Raw genomic sequence first — 12,077 nt, 5'->3', positions numbered from 1 at the left:
TATTTCCAGCAAACAATCCAGTAAAAGAACATTACAGCCGTCCAACCGTCTTTGAGATAAATGCAAAACTTTTTTTCCAAAATCATTTTGATATATGAATCTTCTTTGGATGTACTTTCCAATTGGTAAAACACTGTTGTGATTATCAAATTCAATTCAATTCAATATAGTTGTATTGTTTATCGGACCGAGATAACCTCATGAGGAAGTTATGTGTTGTTATCACAATATAAATGATACGCTTTAATCTCTACTTATATATAATGTTGTTAAGCAGAGGCATGTTTAGATAAAAAACAAAAATCCATGGATTGACCCTTGTGGAACCCCTTTAGTAGATTTAAAGCTACACCAAACAAACACAGATTCTCCTATCTTTCATTTAGGGAATACAACCTGTTATGACCAGCGTTACAAACAGTCTGGTCTTGTTTTCTTATAGACTGGTATGAAAATAATCGTGGAAGCCGTCTTGATATTTGTGCTATACTGTCAGTGTGTTTTGGAACAGAATACCAAGACACATCACCCTCAATGACAATAGGTACCTTCCACAGATAACATGACATTCTGCACTCATGGGACAAGTTGTACTTTATATAACCAACATTAGGACCAACAGCAACGAGAGAAAAAGCAGTTTAGCTTTTCCTGTCACCTCCACCAAAATACTTGATGAAGTTTGGCATTGTGGCTTTTCATAGTCAATGATTGTTTATTATTGATTGACTCTTCAATCAAAGTAGCAATAGTTGACTGGCATTGGGGAGTTCATATAGCTGTTAACTGAAATCAAACTGAATATGTATAGATTTATTAATGGTTATGACATGGCAGTTAGGTGGCTTTTATGGTATTGCACTTTGGTCTTTCTTTGTAGTACAAAGCCATCGACTATAAGATGAGATAAGATACATTTAGATACATTTTACTTTTACTGACAAAGATTGCTCAAAAAGTACAACATCATAATTGCAAATGCATTTACCTTGGCCAGTTTGGTGAAATGTCTTAAAATTGTGTCTTTAGTGTCTGGCCTGATGTAGTATTGGTACAGACCAAAATCCTGAATGATTGACACATCAGTACAGTATGATTTCCTTTTGTGAATCTGTTGGTTTTTGAATATTTATCTCTGGTCTGAAGGTGTGATGACCCAAGATAACACCTGATATTCTGAGATTATACAGGATAGAAAGAGAGTTGTAGTTGTAGTTTGATTGGAGAATCCACCTTAAAAACCTATAAAAGCACTGGGGACAATTTACTACAACAATCAAATAGACCATGACGTAAAGTTTTAAAAGATCTTTCTCATACTGGAGATCTGGCAGATACATGACTATGAGTGCTCTGCATATCACATAAAGATAAAGGATTGTTTTTCTTATTACAATCCCGGTGGTGTGGCAGCTGAAGTGCTCATAGCAAGAACTAAAGAACGCATACATCTTTGATGGTCAATTTGTTAAGATTTTGGGCTATTATTATAACATGTATTTTTTCAGACAAGTGGAGTAAAAAACATTCTAAATGCACATTAAAGTGTTTATTTTACTACACTTTTTTTGCATCTGTAGATTTCACCTAAATTCACCAGAAGTTAGCATTGCATAATGCGCCATCTGAATATTTAAACAAAACATTTCTATTAATACAAAAAAGAATGGTCTTATATTTTTTTGAATGACTGTAGTATTTTCTGATTTATAATGTGATAAGAGTTATACGGAATTCCCTCTGTAAAACCTTTGACCCTAATTTCAACAAAAATAAACTTTTATTTAATGTTCAGATTTGTGTTCTGGAAATGTTTGCAAACTAGCACATTTTTAATAAGAGAATGCTCAATTTACATATTTAAAATTACATTTACTTACATTTAATCAACTGGGGAATGTTTGATGCAATATCTTGTAGTTACATTTTAACATTTTCACCTGGGGTGTCTCCTCTTTATCAGCCAACATCTCAAGCCTTGACCTTGAACCAGCACACCCTGCAACAATAAACTGTGAAAGAAAAAGGCGGTCTCTGTTTTCTGATGACCTCTGGATTTGCAAACACAGAATTCGCTGCTCTCTACATTTTCAGAGAAATTGAAACTCAACTATGTTCCCACAAAGGGTCACAGTGGCAATAAGGAAACACAAGGAATATTCCGGTAGTTACACCTTATCTGGAGACACGGATGCTCTGGTCCTTAAATTTATTGTGATCTGTGAGTCATGGAAAGTTCCAGAGCTTCAAACGGAGCACGAGAAACAATGACCCTTTCTGATGTGAAACTTAAGACTTTAACACTGACTGCCTGACGACTTAACTTGGTCACACCCTTATCATTGGCAGCCCACTGCTCCCTATATACAGGGATGGGTCAAATGCAGAAGGCAAATTTCGTGTATGTGTATATGTATATGACAATAAAAATGGTTTCTTCTTTCTTTCTTTCTAGATGCAGGCCATTGTAAAGATTTGGCAGTTGCAGTTTATAACTGCACAATTTAGTTATTTGGATTACATTTACCTTAATTTGACTTTACAATTGAATCTGCTCTGGGACTTTACTGTTTGAGATAAGGGTATGACGTTAGAGTGTTGGACTATTGGTCAGATATGGAAATTGAATTGAAAGAATGGAATTTGTCACAGGTATTTACTGACATGTTAAAGCAATTAAAGCTACAGTTTGTGGGATTTGGTGACATGTAGTGGTGTGGTTGCAAATTGCAACTAAATAGCCCTCCGCTCACTCCTCCCTTTCCATGACTGCTGTATCGTGAGTAGCCGAATGCAAAACCATAGTACTCACTCAGTGTCCATCCTTACCATAATATAACTACTTCAGGAACAACAGAAGTCAGACAACAGCTGGCGATACCACAGTATAAAACTCGGTGGTTCACGTTATCACATTTTTCTAAGCACATCAGAGAGGTGGCCTTCAGGTAATGTAAAAATCTGTGCAGCCCTTGCTAGAGCCTGTGTTTGGTTTGTCCATTCAGGGCTACCGTAGAAACATGGCGATGCAACACGTTGGACTCCGTGAAGTAAAACCGCTCACTATGTAGAAGGGCTCATTCTGAACTAACAAAAACACAAAAATTTGTATTTTTGCACACTTAAATCATATTTAATTTTTGCTAATGGATTCCCCGAAATGCTATACACTTTACCTTTAATTGATTAACCATTGATAAAGTGAGGTCATCGTTAGATGGGTTTTTGAAGAAGAAAAAAAGACGAAATGTATGGATGATAATATTGCTTTGAGTCTGCTGGGTGTAATTAAGTCATTATTTGTTAACATGTAAGCTCTAAAAACTTTGTAAGGCAATAATACAGCACTGGAACTGTGTTGGAAATAATGCGGACAAAATATCTTATTTTCACTAAACTAAAACAAACTAAAAAATGTAAACAAAATGTCTCTGTGCTCAGTGACCTGATTCACAAAGAGAGCAGTAGTATGTAGTTGATTAGTTTAACACAGATTTCACGTCACAGCTACAATATGGACGCTTCCCTGTATTATCGTGAATCTTGATGCCAGACAATCTTTAACCAGCAGTTATCAGACACGACTCAACAAGGCCAGTGAGGCCAGGTCAACTGACTTTAAAGAGAGCGTTTACTTCTGAAAGCAGCATCTGATCGCTGATTGCTTCACTTTAACATGGACTGCAGATACAGAGACTGCCTCAGAGGTGTTGATTCAACTGCGTCTCCGAGCTTTATGGCACGGTTTAGCCTCTTGTATCTAATTGTTTGGGTTTTACAGCACATTCACAGTCTCACCACTCCCATAAGACTTACCTAATAACTTGAATTAAACTGGTAATGTGTTTGTTGGAGCTGTCTAAGGGCAACTTGCTGACACATTAGCCATAAGACCTGTATAAGGGACCATTATGTTAATAACATGATTAAAGTAAGCTGGACTGACCCCTAATGGCCAAAACATGACTTTATGCAAATTTTAATGCAGGACTTTAACTTGTAACAGTACGTGGACATTGTGACAAGAGGCTACTTCTTTTACTAACATGTAAAATCCTGCATCGACTTTTAAAATGGTATTTCTTCCGGAAAATATAAATTTAGGAAAACATTCAACCTTCAAGTTCCTCTTTAAGTGAACTGGGTGCTGGAAAGACACCCTCAAAAATACTAACTAACTGTGAAACTGCTGTTCATTGTTTATTAATTTATAGATCAACAATTAATGTTCACGTCTATATTTATTAAAAGAAGACAATAAAATCCATCACTTACTGTTCGAATAACTGTTTTTTTTTCAAGTGCATCTGTCGTGTGAGGGAGCAGACCTTCAAAATAAAAGCGTGAATTGCGTAACATGTCTCGACCGTCATGTGAACCTTCTCACCGGAAGCACCTTTAATTCCAGCGCCGGGTCAAGACTCTTATTTTGACAGCAGCTCTGGAAAAGCTCCGTTTTTGTTGCCTTTGCCTATTAGCTCGACAGTGGTGCTGCTGCTGAGCCTCTCGGCAGTTGTGTGTATATGCGTGGATGGTGGACTGTTCCCGGTGGAAAAAAAACCCGACCCCCGGGGCCCGCATTAAAATGCCTCATCGCCGCGTGTAAACGGGCGAAACTTCGCGGAGGGGAGAGAGTTTAGAGGCAGGTTTTTTTTAGAGGAAAAATAGAGGCAGGATGTTGCAAGTTTTAGCTTGTGGCGCCGTAGTTTTCCCCGGTCTCTTCTTCGCCTTTAGGAAAATCCTGCCGTGTGTGTTCAAACACTGGAGCGATGCCGATGTGGTGCTGGTCAGCGAGAGGTAAACTAGCTAAATTCATCCTGTTGTACGACATTTCCTGCCGAAATACGACCTAACAGTGCGAGCTAATGTATAGCATTTGACCTTGTTTGGTGGCTACTAACGTTCCCCCCCACCACACACACACACACACACACACACACACACATTCAGTTAGCTAGCTAATCTTGTTATATCATTTTATGTAACGTGAGCAATTTACGATTCCTGTTGTCTCTATTGGATTACTACCATGTGTATTTTGTGTAATTGAATTTCCTATTTTAATGTGTATTAATCGTTATTGCCTTTGTGCTAAATTGGCCCAGTAATCTCCCAAAAAATAATATTTTACAAGCATGATTTGCACATATCACAGCTAAACTATGGGTCCCTGTAGGAGTATATATACATGTGGTCATACCATAGAAGACTGTGCTGTTAGCAGTTGTGTCTGTGTTGAAGTGTATTCAATTGGTCTGGATTTTTACAGAGAATATCATGCATCAAGTCCGACTAACATGCATGTTTTTTTATGGTGGTTCACATGCAGTAATAAGCAGTCTGGGACATTATTAAAAACCGTGCATCCCCCAGGGGCTTCGGAAGCGACACTATTTTGTTACACGTGAACAAACCTCGAGCTTGATCCATGTGTCATAAATTCTGGGAACAAAACGAGATGTCACATCTGCAGCCTCCTCAGTAACTTTGAGATCAGCTGGGATGGATATGCCAAAAGTATAATAATTAACAGTGTATGTGTGTCAGTGTGACTTGCTCACATGTGCACAGCTCAGTTCAATGCTCATTTGTACGCTGTCACTCTGGCTAATCCTCTGAGCTCCGGTCAGGGTCGACTGCTGAGTTAGCTAGGCTCTGGAAAACACAGAACCCTGCTCCTGAATGGTGCATCTACTAATTTACTAATGGTCATCTAACGGAAAATCTTCCTTACACACCTCAGAGGTTATAACACTGCTTGTTTCGCGACTTAACCGGTCTCTAAAGTGGACTGTATCTGCTCTGCCACAAAGGTCCTCGAGCTCGGATCATGCTAGTGTCTTTGGTTGTGGTGGAACAGTTTCAGTAGATTTCACATGTACTAAAATACTGTGTGATTTTCTATTAATGTCCCTGTGTGGTTACTGTGCCTTGTGCAAACCTAATTTAGTTAATTAAATAATGTGTGTGTGTGTGTGTGTGTGTGTGTGTGTGTGTGTGTGTGTGTGTGTGTGCTCTGCCTTCAATTAAATACATGTGGTGAAGCATAACCGGCAGCACATGTCAGTTAACTGTAACTTGGAGCTCATGTATGCAATGTAATGTATAGTGTTCCAAGTAATTTTGCTCATATAGTATTTGTTTGTGAGTTACAGGGACACAGATGTTAGGTAAAACTTACATGATACTGTTGGACTTGTGAGAGACGGATTGAAAGAAGAATGATCACCATCAAATCAGGAAAGCCCAAAAAATACAGAGTTAAGGTCCTAAAAACAATGGATGCTACAATTCCAGCAATGCAATGTGATGGCATCCCCCACGCAACTCTCTCTGCATTCGACCGCGTCTTTTAAACTCCACATCTGCTAAAATAAGACTTATCTGAAGTTTACTATCGGATGAAATAGAAGCACATGTGAGAAAATATTGGAGAAAAAAAATATTCAAAATAGTTAAGGCTGTACTGAATAGTTCAAAGCTTCATTCAGAACATTGACTTTCAAATTCTAAATCAACATTCAAATGCTGTGCAGCTTCTTCTTTCTTCTTGTGTGCCTATTCATTGTATCTAAACCTGTGTCACATTTAACAGATAAAGAAAAGGCCACACTAAAATTAGTGTTATACTATTTGTAGGATGAGACAGCTTAAGATTGTTTCAGACTTATGTGATCAAAACATTTCTAATAACTCCAGCGCATTGTAAAAAAAAAAAAAAAAAACGGACAGAGATTATCCTTTCCAGAATGCTAAGAATGTACACGAATTACAGTCTGTACAGCCTCAAAAGAAGAGTTGGTTTTTAACTTTCTGGTAATTAACTGACATCTCAAACTATGATCAACCCGAGCTGTACTATGTACGTCTGCCACACAGGGAGGACTTCCCTAAGTGTGTCCAGTGTGTCTGGAAAACAGAGAAGTGGGTAAAGAGTGTCAGCAATGGTAATGTCTGAGCGGACAAAAATGTGTAATGGTACTTACCACAATACTGGGTCTACATGTGATCTCAAAGAGTGCTGACACACAACATTCAGCGCTTAGTAAAAATACAAACCTGCATTGATGACTGCTCAACACTAAATATTTCCAATCAACTAAAAGGATCTGTTATAGAACATGGATATAAAACGGTAGACATTACACTACGTCATAATATACGCCATCTTTCCTGTGTACTGTTTACAATCGCCACTAATGGTCGTCGGTTGCTTTGCCAAAAGAGACCAGGGAGGCTGGCATCACTCTCCACACGTCAGTATAGAGTACATGAGAGATTTGTTTACATATGGATCAACTAAAAATACAAAAAAGTTAGTGAACTAGTTAACTTTTTCGTTACTTGGTACGGCCCAGCTGAGTTCTAAGTTATTGCTGATGGCTAGCTCTCACCAGTATTGATCTGTTAGCTAAACAAATATGGTATAACAAGCAAACAATGTTCGCTACGCTGACGTGGCTCAAAGGTAACGTTAACGTTATAAGAAAGTTATTACATTTTCCCGTTAAGCAGCTGATTCCAAGCCAATCAAGTGTAAAGTAAACATACATGTTAAAGTGCTCGCCTTAACTCCTAAATCCCATTTCATCTTATCTCAAGACAAAAGTGACAAGCCAGCTACGTCTACATAAAGAGTGAAGCCCAGGCAGATCAACCCAATAGTAACGTTAACCACATCCTCGACAGCAACCTTGTAACAACCAATCAGCCACCGTATTAGAGGCCGAAGGGTGGCACTTACATGTTCACCACATCTAAGTAACCCGAAACTGACAGCAAAACTGCAGTCAGTCATCATACGTTAACATCACTTGTAAGCTTACCTCATGCCTTAACACGATTTTCTCCTTTCATTTAAGTAATCCAGTTGGAGAAAAAGAGATTTGTACTTCATCAGTCCGGGTCAAGCTCGCAATTTTGCAAAATTCCCTTTGATTTTGCCGCTTATCGGGAAGTTAATGTCCATAACGTTACCTTCCCGATGAGAATAAAAGGCAATGCCGACGAGTCCATCAGGAGTCCAAAACAACTCCTCATTTACAGTTAGCAAGGCTCTTCAACCTCTCTTCTCATCAAAACAAACCCCGTCCTGGTCGACTTGTAAAAACAGCAAAACAGGAAGTGAGTAAATTGACACTTTCTCTCTCGTGTGTGTGATTGTAATTGCCAGCCTATAAGTCTATCAGCCATTCAGAATACCAAAGACAGTTCTTAGATATATTCATTTTCGCTAACCAATCAATTATTACTCCTCGGTTCCAGTGCACAGCTGACGATGCTTGATAACGGCTTGACGGCAACTGTCTCCTGATTGGCTAATTGTTAGTCCACTCACTGCGCTTATTCGCTGATTTCTTTTTAATCGAAAAGCCGCTGTTTCATGTCACAATGACAGACGAATCATTATTTACTCTTACCGAAGTGGTTAAGGAGCAATGCAGTTGGTGATGTAGCTGCGTCCAGAGACGGGGTTCCTACTTGCCATGAAATGCACCCTGTTTGCTTCTCCTTCTTATTTTGCCTCTGTCGCTTTTTCTTTCGCTCTGCTGCAGCGCCAATGCAACTCCAGATTACGCAGCCCATTTGCTGGAGGAGCTAAAGAAACACCACTCATGACCGTCGGACATCGAGCGTGTGACAGAACATGAAAGATCATGTCGTCCGTGTATAACGGGACAGTCGAGAGGGAAGATTTTTGGGTTGTGGTGAAAAGGGAAGCCGAGTTTGTCACCGGCCTGACACATCGGGAAAGAAAAGACAACATTGCTGAACAAGGCCGCAAAGCATTCCCCCCCTCCCTCCCTCTACACGCTACTCACCCCGTCAACCTCAACCTTTTATCAGCGGAGAGAGCGGGGGTTATTGGCGGACACACAATGAATGAGTTGTGTAAAATCTGGGTCTTGTGATAGAGTATGCGACCATGCAGCCTTAGAGGGCAGCGAGGCGTGGGGATAAAATGTGTGTTTCTAGGGGTAGAGTTCGTGGGGGATGGATAGAGAGAGAGAGAGAGAGAGAGTCCAGTTAGTCATTTCCAGCTCAGGCCTGTGGTTTTGTAGTTGCCGGTCACGTGGCATTTGTTGCCTTGCCGGTGTCATGGCCACATTCCCATGGAGATTGGTGCGAGTTAACGGCAGGTTCAAGCAGGAAACACAAACACACCCTTTGTTTTCTCACTCTTGCCATTTGCAACACACAATTGTGAAAGAAGAGAAAGAAAGCACCTTTTATTGGCCCTGTAAAACTGGTCATTACTTACAGCAGGACTAAAAGTCTTTTCTCGCGCTTAGGGGATTTCACAGGTCCTCTTGGTTCTTAACGAGACATGAGTCATGCTGGGTCCAAATGATATTCACACTAATCAGATCTCAGTAGGGTCCCAGTTATACTGACCAGGGTCTTGGGCTTTGTGACAATATGTGCAATACTCGAGTGGACTACGACTGTCATGGATTCAAACCATTTGTGCATTATTTCCATGACGGTGTCGTAGCCACGAGGGCCGTCTTGAGCTGAACGTTTGTCAGATTGCCCCATTTCTATTTATTCCTGTCGCTCACTTTGAAAAGTGGACGAATGGATGAGGAACTGCGTTTTTGTGAAGTGAGGAGTTATCTTTACGATGCTCCCCCATTTCACTACAAAAACCCAGATAAGGTCGCAGCTGGCTGGAGGCAGATTGCCTGACAAAGTCTCCTACTTGCTGTTGGGCCCATTTCTAGTAAATATCACAACACAAAACGTGTTTTCTGTTTCAGTGGTTACGTCTCCAGTATGATCGTATGTGGTTTGTTTACATGGCGTAGCGTTTGCTGTCAGGACACGGCATCTCTCTCTCTCTGTGGCCAAGTTTTCTGCCATCATTACGGTTGTTGTTTAATTATCCCTCGTTCAGCTCGACCAAACGCTTACAATTCATTTTCAATTAATAGAAAGTGACATTGTGTGACTCTTATCTGGCGGTGCCTTCAGTGCACGCGAGATAAACAGCTGCAGTAGTGCTGCCTTTTTTTTCTTCACAATCGAATATTAATTATCATAATCGGATGTGTGTGTATATACATCGAACTTTTCACGAGGTAACCCGTGTTTGTCTCCAGTCTTTGCTGTAGGTGGGGATGAGTAGGTGTCGGATGTAAACCCGGACACACAAGGAGCAGTGAAAAGCTTGAAACATTTAGACGGTGGCGTGTTAAAGGGCCGACTGTCTATTATGGCCACAGCGAGTGTTGGGGAATGAATTACATGTTTTCTGATTTCAAAGCGGCTTACTGTCAGTGCTGCCAAGTTGGAGAAGAGCCAGGGAGAAAGCTTGTCTGAGCAAAAACGGCTATTCATAGTTTGAACAAATTGGTGATATAATCCAACGTCCTGTTTAAAATGGCCAGAATTCTCGTTTTTTTCCACAGAACATTACAGTCAGTAAGTTTGTTTTACTGTCGAAGTTACTATTCAACACATCTCATAAGTTAATGACTTGTGAGTTTACTTTAAGATAGGTGCGACGCCTATGAATGTGTGTGTGTCTTAGGCCACCTCACACAGTGGCACTTCAAATAGAGATGTACCAAGTTCTCCTATGTCACAGGTCTGTTTATAGACGAGGAAAGTCGAGGCCAAGCGCTGCTAATCCCACGATGTTACACTGAACTTGTAGGTCTGACTGCTTGTGTTGTTCACCTGAAGGGGACACTCTCTCCAAACTTGACCCAGATTCATCAGGTTTTACCCAGGCGGCAAACCTCCGGTTCTGAAAAGTGAAGCCAATGCGGAAGTGCCTTACACGTGAATTCTTATTAATAGTCAGCAGGAAGCGACTCCTAAAGTAAATTGTAACATTTTGGGCGCCAAAAAATGTCATTCAGAGTTTGGTTGTACTTGGCTCCATCTTCTTGTGTCACTTTTGGTGGCAAAAAAACAAGATGGCAATGGGCAAAATACTGAACTGAAGGCTTTAAAAACAGTCCAAACCAAACCAGTGGGTTACGTCATGTTGTCCACGTCTTATATACAGTTTTTGAGGCTGTACTTGGGGGTGGCAGTGCTATGAGCGACATGCTAATGTCAGCTTGCTAACCGGCTAGAAAAGACTAATGCTAACATGTTGATGTTTAGCAGGAATAATGTGGACCATCTTATTGTGTTAGCATGCTAACGCTGGACCGACAGACCCACATTGCCATCATGGCTAAAAAACAAATATGCTTTCATGTTCTACTTGCAGCTGTGGTGTGATTAATAACTGGTGTATTTGACTCTTTCTCTCCTGTGTCTCTTTCTCAGACTGGTGTCCTCCATCCATGCCGTCATGGCCACCACGGTAGGAGTCATCGTTGTGGCATCATGCCGGGAGAGCGTCATCAACGACAGGTTAGACGTCACCTCGTTGATCCCCTTCATGAAATACGTGCTTACCTATACACTTCTGAATCCCGCTGACTTCCCAATCTCTACTCAATCATGCCACATAGCCCCTCCGCACACCCAAGGAGCGTTGCAGAGTAGAGGAAAGACGGGTGAAGTGAAGAAGATTTGTTCTGTATCGGTTACAGACTGGCTTAGTAGTGAACAACGTGCTAACGGATTTGATGTTTTGTGTTTTTTAGCTGCGCTAGACCCGTTTGCAGGAGGCGATGTAATGTAGCCCCGGTGTGTTTCGGGGAAGTGAGCACTGCGCTCACACTCTGTTTAAATAATAGCTTTTATAATTGCTTCATTGTTTGTCAGAAACCGGTCAAATGTATGTACCTTAGGAGGCAACTTGTCCTTGTGTGCTCTGATATATTTGCTCTTGGTGTTCTTCACGACTGTTTTGGAACGAACCAGCTTTTAAAGTGTAAACGGGTGCAATGAGGCGGATCCAATTTATGCGGATGTGAAGAGTGGTTCATGTGGATTTCGAAAAAGTAAATACATAGTTTGAAAAGTAACTATGTATCATTTGGGAGGCCAGGCGTCGTCGTCTTTTTTTGGCCAAGCTCCACCTACACATCAGCACCCTGGTAGCAAGTTAGCACAGCGTTAGCCTCCCAGCGCATTGTTTGGGGGGGGGGGGGGGGGGGGGGGGGGGGGGG

General features: G+C 40.8%; 1 protein-coding gene across 1 annotated transcript in view; it reads left to right on the top strand.

The window, feature by feature from the left end:
• The first annotated feature begins 4,414 nt into the window (after positions 1-4,414).
• Positions 4,415-12,077, top strand: part of tlcd3a (TLC domain containing 3A) — a 19,759-nt gene continuing 12,096 nt past the window's right edge. Inside the window, exons 1-2 of the mRNA XM_031868965.1 lie at positions 4,415-4,797; positions 11,287-11,373. Coding sequence (XP_031724825.1) covers positions 4,676-4,797; positions 11,287-11,373 — 209 coding nt within the window. The 5' untranslated portion in view covers positions 4,415-4,675. The remainder of the gene's footprint in view (positions 4,798-11,286; positions 11,374-12,077) is intronic.

The sequence above is a fragment of the Anarrhichthys ocellatus genome, unplaced genomic scaffold (assembly GCF_004355925.1).
Source record: "Anarrhichthys ocellatus isolate YVR2014 unplaced genomic scaffold, GSC_Weel_1.0 scaffold45, whole genome shotgun sequence".
Taxonomy (NCBI): Eukaryota; Metazoa; Chordata; class Actinopteri; order Perciformes; family Anarhichadidae; genus Anarrhichthys; species Anarrhichthys ocellatus.
This window is presented reverse-complemented; position numbering and strand designations above follow the sequence as displayed.